The sequence below is a fragment of the Centropristis striata genome, chromosome 3 (assembly GCF_030273125.1).
Source record: "Centropristis striata isolate RG_2023a ecotype Rhode Island chromosome 3, C.striata_1.0, whole genome shotgun sequence".
Lineage (NCBI taxonomy): Eukaryota > Metazoa > Chordata > Actinopteri > Perciformes > Serranidae > Centropristis > Centropristis striata.
The window spans coordinates 27,645,226-27,662,648 of NC_081519.1; the positions used below are offsets into that span (position 1 = coordinate 27,645,226).

Genomic DNA, 17,423 nt, shown 5'->3' on the forward strand with positions numbered 1-17,423 from the left:
TCCCTCTCCCTCCCTCTCTCTGCTTTTGTCAGTTTTAGCCTGAAGCTAAAGCTGAGCTGAGAGCTTTGGGTTTTAATTGAATTGGATAACCTCTGCCACCAGCTTCATCCGTTAAATATCACACCTTTCTCATTTGTCTAGCTTGTGCTGCTACATTTACTGATAAGGAAGTGCCAGTCAATGTGTCAGCGCCACCAGCCCAACAAATGCACTCCTTTGTTTTTTTTTCAAGCATCCAACATCAGCCTAAAACCTCCAAATGTCCTATGTTTGCAGCACTTGTTCCTGGGTCAGCTTTTAGAAAACACATGTAACGATTAGAATAATTAGACAGATTTGTGAAATGTTTTGAGTTTAAATACATCTTCATAGAAATTCTGTCTGGGTAAGTCTCAGCTGAAGCTAATTTGTGGTCCTCGTCCCTGGTTCAGATTTTAAAACTATAGTTTAAAACTAGTCTCACGTAGCCAGAACAATCCCCACAATGCTACAGTCTACATCCAGCGACTCAGACTAGATTAAACCCGCCAAAAAAGAACAGACTGTACATGCTGTGAATACATGATGGCTTATGTGTGCACACTGACAAACCGTATACTTAGACGATGGATTATTAGATACACCTATAATTTCAATTATTGCAATCTAATACAAAAAGTCCTGCAGTAAATCTTCTTTACTGGTTACAATGTTAATTTTTGTTGAAACTGTTAAAGAGAGGTTGTGATTCGCCTTATGATCTTTTGGAGATTTCAGTTTGTTGTGCTTCAAAATTGTATCGTGCTATACTGATAGGGTTAGGTGTTTTTATTAGTTAGTCCAGCCCATTGATATCAATGGGGGTAAACTACATAACGGGAATAGCTCTCTGTGTTTCCCATTTCTATCAGACTAAATACTAGATATTAGAAAGCCCTCTGTATACCTTGTACAATTCAACACAAACTACACACTCTCCAAACAACCCTTTCTACTGAAATGTTGTTTGTATAGTATCTTCTGCAGATTACTGTATGTATTACAATCACTTGCAATGTTGGACAATCTCACAGGGAGGTGGTCAGGTATAGTGTCAGGCCTTTTTCTACTAGAGCACGTTTACATGCTTTAATGTTCAAAAACCCTCTATATTTATCATACTGCCATGTACATGTATTCACCCTCTGTCTGCAATATGTGATGTAAATAATTAACTTAACATAAAAATTAATTATCAGGACATATAGGTGAGGTAACGCTGAAAAAACTGATACCAACATGGCATGGTGAAGATTTTTAACAGATTTTAAAGGACATAATAGCCCAAGATTTCAGAGGGTTAAATGAATAACATCACAGTAAGTTAAACTGGATGAAATGGTAAAACTGAGCAACATAGGAAGTTATGACTGAAGAATTAAATCACAAACTCCTACGATAAACGGGCTGATGCTGATTACTCAACTACTCTACCAGGGAGAACGTCTGTTGCTGCTTTGACAGCTGACGCTGAGGCTCATACTCATCATTTTACAGACCATGAGGTTTTTGTACTGTATTATATGGGGAATATCTCAAAATCAACACTTAAAACTCTCACTTAAATGTTCTGTTTACTGTTTGTCTCTGTCAGCTTGGTCCTTACTAAGTGTCTTTACCTGGCCTTAATCTTGAACAAAATTATTCTCTGTTCACAATAATGCAATAAAACAACTAAGACCTTGACCTGTGACTTGTTATTACTGGCTTTTTTTTTTAATGTGAGCAATCTAGGAACTGAAGCGCATTCCACTTAATGTGAGTAACTCCTGATGCTTTATGTCAAATGTCAAGTTGTAAATGAATAGTACAAAATGTGAGATGCGTAGAAGCTCTTTTTTCATCACGTTTTATTTCCCTCTTCTATTCTTGGTGAACACAGCCCACTGAATCCTGGCCGTTTGGGAGCATATTATCATGACTGCCCTGAGGAGCTCAGTGCACGCTCTGCATCATTTATCAGAGCCAAGACAAGTTCTCTCTGCTGAGCTTCCCATACTGTTCTCCCCATTATTAGTTTTCCTGCTTGGAAAGATTCATTTAAAACAAAAATCAAGGGGAACTTAACAGCTTGCAAACAGCAGTCTAAACATCATAGATGACATAAAAGTTGCAGATTTTTTGTATTAAAAAAATAATGAAAATAGTTTAACATCAAGTGCTACTGAATGAATGAACTATTATCAACTAGATAACTGATTCTACAGAAAAGTCTTTCATACACATACAGCCGCCAAAAACTGTTTCATATGAGTAAAATAAATCATTACCTTAATTACTCACCATTGTGTTTATCCATGCAACAGATAATACATACTCACTTCATAGTAGCTCTGGACAGCATTAATGAAGGCCTCATCAGCCACGATCTGGGTGTCTCCGCTCAGAAACGACTGGAAACGCTCTTTGACTGTTTGCAGCTGCTGCTTACTGATCTGAAGGAGACAAACAAGAAGAATGTAAGACAACCACAACTAAACAACAAAGATTATATGAGCTCTTCAAAAGTTCACTGAAAATATCTCAGATAAAATACATTTTGTTTTTGGTTTCCTTTCTTTGCGTTATCTGTCTTAAATATTGATCCTTGAATGCCAGGAACATTGCTGCTCCACCTCCTGGTAGGCCAGTAGGTGGTTATCATTGACTGGGCTGAAATACTAACCTAACCACTAAGACTTTTCTGTGCACCTTGGAGGTAGTTGGAGTTGTGTCACGAATCCCTTCTCGACTTTTATAAGTTAAACATGTCAAAATACACCTTAAATGTCTGAGATTCATTTAAAGATGTTGGCAACAGAGATACCCAAAAGATAACCAGAGCTTGCATGGACAGGGAAACAGGCTGCAGAGTTCTGCTTCAGTGAAGCTGCTGTAGTGAGAGGCTTCACTGCTGACAGCATCTGCTAGATGGAAAGCCCTACAGAAATAAGTAAGAAATATTTAAAAGACGCTTAAATTTCCTGTAGAAAAAACTTAAATCTCCAAATAATGTTGAACAAACTGCAAACTGTTGGTGTTTTGAAATCTATCTATCTATAAAAGCATCTGTGTGTGTGTGTGTGTGTGTGTGTGTGTGTGTGTGTGTCTAGGGAAGGGATTCCCAAAGTTTGGTGCGTGGACCCCCAGGGGTGCATGAGGTGCCTCTAGGCTTGCGCGAGATGAAAAATAAATAAAGACGTGTAAGTAAATATTTCCTTTTTAAAATCAAAAACTCTATATAATTAATAATTAAATGCAGCCTATTCAAAATGCACTTCATCTTAAAATGAAGCGTAGAAGAAGTTATCTTCTTCCATTTTTCCAACCTGCTTTATGATGACAGGGTTGTGTTTGTTAGCTCCACAGTCATTTAAACTTGCTCCATTTTTTGTTCAACGCGGCTCAAATTATTATAACATTTTCCCCAACTTATGTGCTTTCTGCATCTGATCCTGAGCCTGTCATCATCCTCTTTGCTCTTAAAAATGGAAGCTTGCACATAACTTTGTTGCATTATATTGAAACTGTGTTTCAAATTAATTCATAATGTGAGAGTGCATTGTTGTGATAGTGATTATTTTATTATGTGTGTTCTCATTTCAGCATGATTAAACATGGCGCCTTTAATATGGCAATAAAAGAGCTTATTGCATTTTGGGTTTTTTTGAAAATGTGGGGGATTGGGGGTGCGTCAAAACACGGTTGGGACATAGAAGGGGGTGCGCAGCTAAAAAACTTTGGGAACCGCTGGTCTAGGGCATATCTCGCTGACCGTTAGTCAGACTGACCTCAGATTTCGTATGTGGCTTGCACATGGCACGAAGGTGTGCATCCATTCATTTTTCAAAATATCATTATTTACGTAGGACGTGTTGCGATTACATTGCACTGTTTCTGATCGGACGCCTTTTAGGGGAGCTCCGTCCCATTGTGTGATAGGCCTACACCTGGTCAGTAACACAATTCACTCTGGATTTACACCCTCTCATCTCATCTGTAAGTCTATTTAGCCGACCTATCTTTCAGAGTTTTAAAGTGTGCTACAAGGTTCAATTTTCCAATAATATTCGAATACTTTCCAGTGAATATCAATGTTCAATGTGTATGTGCTGGATGGTGCGTGTACTCTATGAAAAGTAAGTGTTTTATGGAGTTGCAGACGTTGTAGTGGTCTGCATGTAATGTGTAAATTCTGTGCAATTAGCATGCTAAGCGGAGATTTAGCTTTATTCACTTCTTCCTACGGGCACTGCACTAGTTCAGTTTAAAAACAAGAATCTACTTCGCAAAGAAAATCGTAGTATTCATCTTTTAGAAGTTGTACAGGTCTATGGACAGTTTCTACTTGTTGTCTGTTATTATTATATGCAATGTTCACTGACATGAGTGTCAGTGTGGGCTAGGCAGGAAACCAACAAAAAAAGAATAAAGTGCTGCAATAATTATCTGTGTTTTTTGTTGTAATAACTACCATATGTAGCTTTTTTCAGAGTAAGTGTAACACTCTCAGTAAGCGATCGTGTTGTCACTGTTTATAATCGTGTAAATGTTATGGCACTACTGTATAGGCCTATGTTAGTCCAGTTTATAATTTGTCACCTAAATACAATTCTAGATAAATGAAGAAAAAAATCTCTGAACAAACTTGATAATTAAACTTTAAAAAACCAATGTTATATTCTGCTGGAGAAAAGACACTATAAAATACTAACGCAAAGTACAAAGCTGAATTGTGCTTTGGGCTTTTATTTTGAAATATCTGTTTTGGAACAGAGTACTTTGGCCATCCACAGGTGATGTTAGTCTAGACCAACTGTGTGATGGTCCCCTAGTTACAACCTCAAATCTAACACAGACATACAGTGAGATTAATACATGTGCATGTTGTGATCTTTAGTAAATAAATTTTCCTAATAATACATTATGTAATACTGATTCATCCTTCAACAAGAACAATGGAACTACAATGTAATAATCAGTGAGAGCCTCCCTCCTGCTCAAAGACTCCACACCCATTGGCCAGTTTCCGTCTGCAGCCCTGGTAACGGTTACCATGGCCACTACAGAAGGGGAAGCAGTATGAGATTACAGCTTCCATAATGGGGGACAAAGTTCACAGTTCAGATTAACGATAGTAGAGCCAGCTGTATGCTACTGTTCATTGATAACACATTCGTGTTTGAATATTGTTTAAAAAGGGAGTCAGATGGAAACATGGTCAGTAGACTGCAGGACAGTGTCTTTTCTCACTTGGCTTAGTTATTTGTGTTTTATGAGTTTGTCAAATAAGAGCATAGATGGATGGCGCATAGCATGTAACCATGATTTAATTGATTTTACTCTATTTTCGTTTCTTATTTTTGCATTGTTTAGAAATGATAACAGTAAGTGTACTGCCTAGATCAACAGGGAAAGGGCTCCGAACACCACCATGTAAGAGAATAGTCCAGTATATCGCTAATTCAGATTCCACTGTCCATGTGGTAATGTATGTATGTGGTATTTATGTAAAGAATGTAACCCACTGTAATTGATAAAATTGGGTGTTTTTTTATGTGTTTTGTTTGTTTATTCTCCTTAGTCTAATACATGGCCTATGTTACCAATATTTTTTTTTCATATTACCCGTCCTTATTGCTCTTTTGTTTTTACCTGAAAAGACCAATAAAAGGAAAGTTACAAAAAAAGGATGCTGTGCTGTTGGAAGTTGCAAGCCTATTTCAAACGCCATGTTTCTTTTAACTTTGTGACGGACATAATCCCCAAGCTAATATCATTCATACAGTTGAGTTATCATCAAATCGCCATATGTGTAAAATCAACAATCAAAAATTTGCTGTAACTTTTTCAGTTTTCATTTTGCAAACGGGCCATGCTGTAAGCTGGCTAGAGCTCTCTCAAGAGACAGGCAAGAGGCTTCCCAATCTCTGTGTCTGACAGACAGTTTGTTTAAATGTCACAACACAAATGTCCATCTTCAGGAGATAAATGGGAAGTGCTTATCTGCCTTGTTGTCTTGTCTTGTAACGGTATGTTAACTTAAACTCCATATCTGAAGGTTTGGACGGAATCTAATTACCGTTCATAATATTAATTTAACTTATTTTAATAAATGTTGGTGGTGTGATCTCAACTACAGATTACTGATTAATTTAGGTTTTGGTCAAGTTTGGCTTCTGCAGTTTAAATTTACTTAATTCCAGTAGACTTCTCCTTCTAAGCATGTCTTTTTCTTGCAGTTTCAGGCTCATAAAAAGCGCAAGAATTCATGTTTATAGGATTCTACCCCAGACATTTCTATACATCCCAGCAGCCGCTGTATTTGCCATGTTTACTTCATGTTTATTAGCATAAAGAGTGGGGAAGTGAGAGCTGATCACAAGTGGTCTCTCAAGACGCATGTGGAGAAGCATTCTGATGCCAGGTGTGAACAGACCCAGTTAGAGTTGTCCACTTGTTATCATATTAATATCTGGTATGAACAGCCTCAATATGTCAATTTCATGTTAATGGTTTGTTGCAGTCACAAGTGGCCAACAAATGTATGGATTCTGCTTTATACCTAATAATCAATGTGTACATTGATTTTTGACATTTAAACTTTGTTGGTAAGAGGAGTATTTTCTTGATTGATTTGATTGATTTAGTGTGAGGCCTTCTATTTTATTGAATTAGCAGGAAAGACATTAATTCCAGACAGTTCTGTGATCCAATGTGTAATTGAACTCGTAATCCACTAAGTTTAAGAGAGTTGATGGGTTGACATAGGTTTTGCATAGGGTTTTTATTCTCAGCATATGCAGTATTATAGTAGTGTATTTTTAACAGTATAATGACATACCTAACCGTATATAGTGCACTTTTTTCCAAGAGCCATTTCCCCCTTAGGGTTTCTACTCTTTGGCTATACTCTTTCCTGAAGATATGGTTCCACTCCAGTTGTGCATGCTAATAGGCATCTGTTATAATGTACCGCTCTGTTACCACTGCCACTCCAGGGAGACTATGACAGAAAAAAGGGTTGGGGGAGAAAGGAAGAAGAGGAAAGAGAGGAATGAAAAAGAGGGGGGAGTGAGGGACACTGAAAGCAGAGATGGGGAGGAATGAAAGAGGAGTGAGTAACTGAAGAGAAGGGAAAGAGAAAGAAGAATATGAAAGATGAGACAATGTGTTGAAAGTCACGAGCTTGAAAGAGGCCATTTGAGTGGTGGGATATGAGAATATGCCTGAATGGCATAGAGGTTTTCTAGACAGCAAGGATTACAGATGAAATTGGCATTGATGCAACGTGTATGCCATATTTGCATTTCTTCTGGTATATTTGACTAATTTTAAAGCTGCACAAATCATTTTTTATATATAAACAATGGATCAAATAGCTATGCCTAATTTGAAAGGTTCCACACATAGTGGCATCCCCACAGAGAATTATCAGCTGACTGCAAGTGTTAAGCATCATTTAGCTCATTGTTTTGGTGTCAGGGTGGTTCAGTCTCTTGTCATCTATGTTGCATCAACGTGGCTAAACAAACCGCAGCTTCGTTGAAAAAGCCTGGTTAGAATTAACACCAACTTTGACTTCAGGCTAAAGCCGTTCCACTAACGCAGCTCAGCGTGTCTAGTCAACGCTAACTCAACCCAGGCTAGACAAGCCGGCATTGTGCACGAGCGCGGAGTATGTAAGCAGCCCGCATTAATCGATCGTGGAACAGCCGGGAGCAGCCAATAAGATGTCGCAAAAAGTGATGAAAAGCAGCGCTGAAGGAGCTTTATGAAGAATATAAAGTGACGGTCACAATAACAGACAATACTGCTGCCATTAATAGAGCCAGGGAGATGGCATGGCAGAAGAAAAAAAAAAGGCAGACTGATCAAATACACGAGTTATTCAATCCTACTGATTGTGTTATTTGTAGTTGTTAATAAATTAACAATTAGATCACTAGATTCAATAAGAGTGGTTATATTATCAGTAGGCTGGATAATAACAGCTGTATGTTCATAGTTAGGTGTAGGCTAAGTTGGGAGAACTCACAACTAAAATTAATTTACTGTAAATTGGTCTAACTTGGTGAAGTAACCCTGCCCTATATTAATTATTCTGTTACATCTCAACAGGAGAAATCTGAACAGCCAAAAAAGGACTTGGACAAGTGAAAACATAATAATGTTTGGGCTGTATCTTCATTCTCCAGATTGTGTATAACCATGCACCTTGCTGCAGGACACAGCTGGAACAACTACAGCAGCAAGCGATGATGAAACTGAGAAATTAAATAATAATTGGCAACTACATAATCAGCTAAGCCTACTCTTTGACACATTTTCTTTTACAGCATGTCGGCTCAATGTGATAGCGTCATGCTTATGGGAACTGAAAACCAAAAACTCGATATGGAGACAAAAAGACAAAAATGGAATAATTAAATTGGAGATAAAGAAACTAGAGACTGATGTAAGTATACATTTTACAACAGCAGAAAGACAAAAGTACAAAAGTACTGACGAAGGTATTGTCAGTACTTTTGTAAAGTATTACAAAAGACGCCTGACCATTATACCAACAGGGACTGCAATGTCATTGTATTCAAATACATAAACTTTGATATGGAGTTAGTCCCCCTTTTGCACCTGTAACAGCTTCTCCTCTTCTTGGAAGGCTTTTCACAAGATTTCTGTGTGAATTTGTGCCCATTCATTCTGTAGAGCATTCATGAGGTTAGGCACTGGTGTTGGACAAGAAGGCCTAGCTCGCAATCTCTGTTCCAGTTTGTCCCTAAGGTGCAGGAGGTCAGGGCTATATGTGGACCTAGTCAAGTTCTTACGCACCAAACTCATTAAACCATGTCTTTATGGACTTTGTGCGTTGGGGCACAGTCAGGTTGGAACAGAAAAGGGCCTTCCCCAAACTGATGCCACAAAGTTGGAAGCAAAGCATGGTCCAAAATGTCTTGGTATGTCAAATCATTAACATAGCCCTTTACTGGAGATAAGGGACCTAGTCCAAACCCTGAAAAACAGCAACACCAACACACTTCAGCTATGGAATCAGCAGAGTGTTGGCGACTTTTACGCACCATGAGCCTTAGCAGTTGTTGACCCGCTCTGTGATTTTACGTGGTATTCTTCCTAAACACTTCCACTTTCTAATAAAATCACTTACAGTTGACCATGGAATATCCAGCAGGGATAAAAAAAAAAAAAATCCCAAACCGTCTTATTGCAGAGGTAGCATCCTATCACAGCACCACGCTTGAAGTTACTGAGCTCTTAAGAACGACCTGTTTTGCATCACAAATGTTGCAAATGCAAATGGACTGCATGGCTCGATGCTTGATTTTACACACCTGTGGCAAGGGATCTGATTGAAACAACTGAATTCAGTAATCAACAGGTGTGGCCAAATACTTTTGTCCATATAGTATGTACATATGGGAGAAACATTAGCAAGGAGATGTTCAGCTGATGATGAAGGGTTTTGAGGATTAATTAAAATATGTACACAAGCCTTCTTTTAGTGAAGTGTTTCTGTCACAGTTTTAAAGCAAATGTGCATGCCTCTCCATTTCACTGGGCATCTTCACAGACCTGACAGATTTTCTCTCCTATTCTGCTCTCTGATTATGTCCTCTCATTAAATATCAAGTCCTGGCTCTTATTTTGGCTTGGGGAGCTGCTTGGTCTACATTGAACTACCCAGGATGTGGGCGTCACAGGAGGGAAAATATTTCAGGATTTAGAATAAGGGTTGATTTTTTTTCTATTCTCTTGCAACAATATGTAACAGATTAGATTTTTATCTTAAATTCTAAGTAAGAACAATTGAAGAACTTCTGTGGCATTCCTCAGTGTATTGTAATGTATTTAATTTATTTATTTGAGAATACCATTACTTCTCAAAGACAAGTAGATGAAATAATATAATATAATATAATAATTCATTTAAGTTGGGGTAAGCATTTTTTTTTGTTGATGTCACTGGGAACAAAATGTCATAATAATCTTTAAGCACGTTGTACTCTAAATGGTCTATGAGAAAACTTCTCCTCATGGCTCTGTTTTTAGGCATTAGAAAATCACCCCTCGACCTTTGACTTTGGCCAATAAGAGGTCATTTCATCGAGAAAGTTTTCCTAATTGAAAAAAAAATCTGTTCTGCAAATTTTTAATGCTACCATTTCATACTATGCATATATTGCCATTGCCATAATTTTTCGGGTTTAAAATTTCAGCGGTGCTGTCAGTGCAGAGTCCACTGAAGACACCATAGTGGCTGCCATACAAACTCCTTCCTCCCCATAACTGGAATTACCTGGCAAGCTTTCACCATCTGCATATTTGGATTTGATAAATTAGCAAAGTCTTGAAATAAAGCTAGTGACAGCTCTGGCACAACTGTTAAAATCTATAACCTCATCAGTCCTAATCATAATGCAGGCCAATTTCAACATAACAAAAACTTAAATAAATAAATAAATAAATAAACAAGTTGTGTTTTCCTATCAAACTTACATGTTTAAATGATATTCCAGTTTTGGGGGATACCACTGATTGCTTCACATTCTTCCAAAATGATTGCACCAATCAGTCTGATTGCTGTAAACGTATAAATACTGCTGAGATACTTGTGTGTAATGCTGCATGATGGATGCACTGGTATGTGAATGGAAACACCATTAATCAGTTGGCTCGTTTCTAAGCATCAACATTAATGAGGTGCTTTGCATCACTATTTATGGTTGAATGTGGCCATGTGGAGGTAGGAATATGGGGCTGATCCACGTGCAGACAATTGTCTAGTTGATTTGAGATTTATAACTTGATGCATTACCAGGCCCGCCTATTTTTCTTCTGACAGTGTACAAGCAAAGACCTTAGAGCTTTCTGTTGGATAGTTCATTCATGCAGCTGAGTGAGCATTTAAATATGAGCCAAGTGGTCTGATTATCACTTTGCTGTGGTTGAATGGGTGTTTTTAAATCCACGTTTTCACCACACAGGATTTTTTTAACTGATCTAATCGGCGCATACATTTATTTTATATTCTTTGAGCATAAGAAAAAATGAAAAATAAAAATATATACATGGCAAATTAATTACAGGGATGTCAATGGTGCCTTTACTGTCTTTCAGTGTATTTAACCTCATACTGCTGTGGCCTTGACAGTAATCTGATGGCATTTCATTTATACTTGTCCAATGGTAAAAGTCTGTTGAAATGTTACTAGGTCTAGGTCCGACCTGATAGGATTGCTGTCATTACTCATAAAAAGATGGGCTCATCTAAACACCAGCTAACACAGCAATGAAAAAGTAATCTCACAGGCTGACACTACTTATGTTCCTGTTGTTGAAGTTTTAGGAGCATGACCTCCCAACACTGACATAACTAATCAACATTTGACGCAACACTTTCAGGATTTACATGGATATAACATTGTGTTTATTTTAAATAATAAATTAATAAAAAGGTCATCAGGTCTAAAAAATTACTTCAGATTACTGCTCCCAGAAAACCAGAAAACATAATATATATATATATATATATATATAGACATGTTTGGTTTATATTGGTTTATATATATATATATATATATAAACCAATATAAACCAAACATGTCTGTACTGGACTGGGTTAAAAGGCAAAATGGCCATTACAAAATGCAAAATGCCATATTCAATGCCTAGGCATTGAATATGGCAAGAAGGCAAGAAGAATTCCAAGAAGCATGAGCACGCACACACACACACACACACACACACACACACATTCTTGTACTTCTATCTTTGTGAGGGCCCTCACTGGAATACTGAATTCCCTTGCAAGGTTAGAATAGTTTTGGATTTTTCATTAGTTTTAAAATGCTTTAGTTTCAGTTTAGTTTTTATTAGTTTTAGTTTTTTGTAATGGGGTATTTGTTGGGTGGGAGATTAAAAGAGGTCACAGTAGATTTTGCCTGTATTTCCTTTGCCTTATCCATCTTCATTATGCATGAAAAAAGTTGACAAAGACGAAAATGAAGGACATTTTCACTATAATTTTAGGTCGTTTTGTAACCACACAATACAGTTTCAGTTAATAATCATTATCATGTAACCTTAACCCTTAAAACAAAGTCTGAACTCTCAAAAAAGCCTTTAAAGAAGTGAGGACCGGCCGAAATGTCCTCACTTTGCAAAAATGTCCTCACTCTGTTGGCTAAAAACGCGTTGTGGTCCTCACTATGTAGGAAGTACATGAACACACACACGCACACACACACACACACACACACACAGACACACACTTGTGCTCTCCCAGACATTAGTATTCACATTAACCCTTTCTCCCTTCTGCATCAGGGAACATGCTTGAGGTCCCTGGGGATGACGTAACATCAAATGGATGGGTAATCCCAGATTACACACTGCACAGCAGACCGACAAAGGATTGAGAAAGTGCTCATCAGGGCGAGAGCTGCTATTCACACACTCAAGCACAAGGCTTTCAAATGAATACAGGGCAGTGGCAAATGTTTACAGCACACACACACAAACGTGTCTCCGCCCCCATTCTGTGTGTCCTTTAGCAAAGCCCCAATAAAACGAACAGGATTTTTTATTTCCTTTTTTCTAAGTGGTTTTCTAAATGATTATGTTTTTTCTCATTTAAAGAATATTCACACTTGTTAAAAAACAACTCAGAGCAATGACACTGTGATTGGGAGAGGATAGACACTGTATGAAGTTCGATTTAAAATATGCAACCCACTCATTACTGGCACAGGATCAGCTGCTGGCAAGTCATAATTTGAAAGTTGAACTGCAACCAGCTTCTCCTCACTAGACAACATGCTGCTTAATGCTAAAAGATATGGTGTACTTTTCCCATTCACTGGCATTAAACGAACCTTTTCTAATAAGTTTCTTGAGCCGCTAATGCCGTACTGTAGACAAAGTGTAAACCTTTGAATTTAGATACATATCACTAGTCTAGCATTGAGAGTTCAGGGCTTAGTCCAGGAGTCATCAGTAATGGAGGCACAGGCAGCTTGGACATCTGCCTCTGTGTCAGTTAGTCTTCTGCTATGGGATTAAAACACTGACATAAATCGCATACTCGTAATGAGACCCACATGTGCGAAAAAAAATGTTTTTTTAGCGCTTTCAAACCTGCATCTCTGCTCCCTAGAGCATTATTGTAGCCTGCAAGGAGAAAAAAACGCTTTGCGTGCGCAGTCTGCTCGCAAAACTTTCCTCTGCTCTTGCAAGAGTGTGTTTTTTAGTGGGCGGTTTTTGTCAGTAAGGGGGCGGGCCAATCACCATTGTACCAAATATGATTGGTTGAGTGACTTCGCCTATTTGACGGAAAAATCTAAAATCTCACAGCCCTGAATGCCTTAATAACATGTATGGTGATTTGGTGCTATATTGTCTTGACTTGAATGTTTGCATACCAATGACTTGAAAATGTCACACAGAGCAATGTACTTCCACATGCTCACTAAAGTAAATTTTCATTCCAAAAGAAGAGGAATTCCTCAGAGGCAGAAGGTGAAATGCTGACGTCCAACAGCTGCAACAGAACAAACTGGTTTTGTTTTGCAGCATAAAAAGTGAAAAGGAAGGAAATCAGTGCTGCTGGTTGGAATATTTAATTTATACATCCTGATATATAAAGCCTAATAACCTACATAATATGCAAATATTGTTATTATTATGATTATGATGGAGCAATATTATTCACTTCAGGATAACGGTAAATATTTAATAGCAGAGGACAACAACATTTAATAGCCTCGGCTAGCAGCCTGTTTAAAGAATTTCACGGTATTGATGTATTTGTTTTTAATTATGTAAATAAATAAATTATATATCCTAAACATGCTTAGGTTTGTCACCATTAAAAACTAAACACCACAGAGTTTTATCAGCTCCAAACATCTACACAATAATCTCAGATCAATTCTCAGACTCGGACGTGTGGACTTCACGCTGACTCAAACTTGCGTATATGAGCTAAGAGCAGACTTGAGATCTGATGGTACCCTTCGATCACATCCAAATTGATAAATGCTGAGTTTTGCGTAGAAATGATCGACCATTTTACGCCATACACTGTATAAATATTGATGTAGTGACCATGATGTCACCCATTGGTTTTTGGCCCTTTTAAGGCATCTAATTCAGCGTTAAACTCGTCGCCATCTTGTTTTCGGAAACCGGGAGCAGTGACGACACTCAGTACATTTACATGACACTTGAAAAAAATTAATTAATAATCTGACTATAACTGGACAACTGAAGTGCATGTAAACGTGTTAGTCCAGCATGTCTGCTGGCATGTATGACAAGACTGCGCATTTGAAAAAAAAAAAAAAAAAAAAAAATGTTCGTTACTTGCCTGAAAAAATGAACAGCGACTCCTTGGAGTGTCTGTTAGTCCAACCAAACGCCGAACAAGACATTTTTAATGAACAAAACCTTAAAAAAAAAAAACATTAAGTGAAAATACAGTGAAAGGGTCAAAGCTATGAGACCAAACTGATAAACGTCCTTTTCCTCTTTCTCGTTTTAAACACTATTGACTGGTTTGCCTGCTCAGGTTGCCACCTGCTTTACACTCACTTTCTGTCATATGCTCATTTGCTCAATGAGGGCCATTGTATTTAAGGTGAAAGTGATGTTCTGGTACGGTAATCCATCTTTGTATGACGTAGCTGGTGATTGAAGGCTTGTGGAGAACATTGTGGCTGGCTGTATAAAAGGCCATGGACTCATCGTTACTAATTGCCCTGTGGCCCTGCGAACGCTGATGATGACTATCATATTAGAGTCTCAATAGATTAGATTGGTATGATGACTCACCCCCAGCCTAATTACACCTCACTCATTGCTTTCTAAAAGTGGATGTGTCAAAGGACCTCCGTACACTGAAGCATGTTGTGTGCTTGCATGTGTGTGCCATGTGTGTGTTTAGTGTGTGGGTGTGTGTTTGTACATGAACACAACAGGCCAACTGACAAGGCTTTTATCATCATTAGCAGCCTACATGCTGTCCTCTTGAATTATGCAGACACTATTGATCTGTTTCTACAACACACACACACACACACACACACACACACACACACACACACACAGATGTGCTCGAAACCTTTGATGGCATAATTCAAAAAGGTTGTCCCTTCTTCAACTCCCTTGATTTGTGTTGCCATCAAAGCAGTGAAAACAAGTTAGTGTTGGGGGTAAACCTATAGCTTGAGGACACCATGAGGTGATACCTTTGTTGTTTAAGGTGATTTTAATGGCCTGCTTCTTGTTTGTGCCCCTTCCTGCAATACCGGACAGTTGTGAGAGCAAAGCTCTCCAGTGATCACATGGAAAAGCTCTTTTGTAAATCCAGGGTGAAAAACTAGATAGAGATTACATTAGAATTCCAACAGTCCTAAAATGGTTTTCATCTGAAAAACCTCTGTCTGACAAAAACACAAAAACCAACCACCAAAACAAATATGATTCTTCAACATGACCTGCATGTCTGTCCTTCCACCGAGAATAAATAATAAACATTCTGGAAAGCACTGCATCTCTATTACCCTCTGTTTATGTCTCACATGCAAATGAGTATCCAAGCTGCGTGCCTCTTGCTCGAGTTAATCTCTCCTGGTTGTGCCTGCTCTCCTCCTCTCTCCCACCTTCCATGGTGGAAACTGTGTTGCCGTCAGGACGAGAAATACTAATTAACAGCCTATTAATAACTATTATATTAATATTTATGTCTCTACCTAATACTTAGACTAATGACTAACAACTACTTTTTTAACATCACATTCATATTTAAATAATTAAGACATATACTTTGACTAATTGTATAAAACCTTGGCACCTTTTTTATAATCAAGAAGAATTTTTTTATTTAAAAACAAAACAAAAACACGTCCGGGCTAACCCCCCATTGTCCTTCAATGCTAGAAGCCCCCCTGAACTCCTGTAAGGCCAAGCTCATTTGGAGAAAAAAATGACAAAAGGAGAATGAGAGGCAAAGGAAGCAGTGGTGTCGAGGAAAGAAGAGAGGATTCATTAGAATCCCTATTGTGCTGCATAAAACAAGCCGACAGATGGCCTGATTGTGTTAAGGCATGGAGTGTCTCACCTGGGCATACTAATCCTCCCTGGCCTGATTAGGAGAGAAAAGCAACGTCAAAAAAAGCAACAACAAAAAAGAGAAAGAGAAAGCATTATGCTACAGATGTTCAATTAAGAACTAGTTTTAATCCTCTGACAACTGAGAAAGAAAAAAAGGTATGAGATGTCTGATTGTGTAATCTTAGAAAAAAAACTGCAAACAAGTTCAAGTTATGTAGATATAACTTTAGGTTGTTGTTGTCCTCAAATCATTTGTGAAGCATTTTTGCACCGGAGCAGGGCGCATTATCCTGCTGAAAGAGGCAACCATCATGTAGGGGTTTACTCCGTCTGCAGCACTGTTTAGGTCGGTTGTAGTGTCCCCGGCTAAATGATGGTCAAACTCTGAAAATGATGGTTCACTTGGTTTTATTCTGTGGACCGTATTTAATTGCAAACACAGTATGAACACACTGTAAGATAAAATAAATACAGTTATCTTCCTTTTACATAAATGAAAATATTTTTGACTGCTTTAATCACATAAACAATCATGTATGTTAACTCCCTTTTCATCTATTTGAATCAAAAGATAATCTCCAATGGAGTGCTCTATTAGCATTAAATAAATATTGGTAACAGTTTCCTTTTAATGAGAAAAAAACGTTTTTAGCCTTAGCAGACTTTACATAAAACAGACAAAACACGTCCTGTTACATTAATAAAACAATCAAGGAGTTAGCTTAGCTCTGTCTCACTTCAATACAGACCGACACGTCAGCTCGGCCAATGCTAATAGTAGCTACCGCTAATCACAACACGTTCCATACATGAAACTATCAACGGCAACCAAACTCGAGCCGAACATAATATAGCATGAAAAGTAACAAAAACAAACCTTGTGCCCCTTATTAGCCAGGTGCTTGTGCATTTCTTTTGACTTTGGCACACTTAGCATTGAAGACATACTTTTCCCACTGTCGGTAAAATCTGAAGCACCGGATGTTTATTAGGTCTCGGCGAGACGCTTTCAAAAATAAAAGCACAGAATATAGCGTCTGCTTAACTATATATTATATAATAACCTGACCTTAGCTAATGTTCAGAAACTAAATTAACAAACATAAAAGGCAACAAATGAAGTGATGTTGTAATCATATTAAAGGTCATTTACATAGGTGGAACGTGTCAAAGTAAAAGCCAAATAAATGGTTCGACCCAAGCGGGCAGCCATATTTGCTTAACAAAGGAATCAATCCTGTCCATAGATTTTTCCATGGCAAGGTCCTCCAAAGCAATTGTTCAGTTAAAGTTTG

General features: G+C 38.0%; 1 protein-coding gene across 3 annotated transcripts in view; it reads right to left on the reverse strand.

Annotated features, from left to right (window-relative positions):
- cadpsa (Ca2+-dependent activator protein for secretion a) overlaps window positions 1–17,423 on the reverse strand; it is a 184,547-nt gene that overhangs the window by 144,868 nt on the left and 22,256 nt on the right. For all 3 annotated transcript variants that reach the window (XM_059328611.1, XM_059328610.1, XM_059328612.1), the window contains exon 2: window positions 2,340–2,453. In XM_059328611.1, the coding sequence (XP_059184594.1) occupies window positions 2,340–2,453 (114 nt within the window). The remainder of the gene's footprint in view (window positions 1–2,339; window positions 2,454–17,423) is intronic.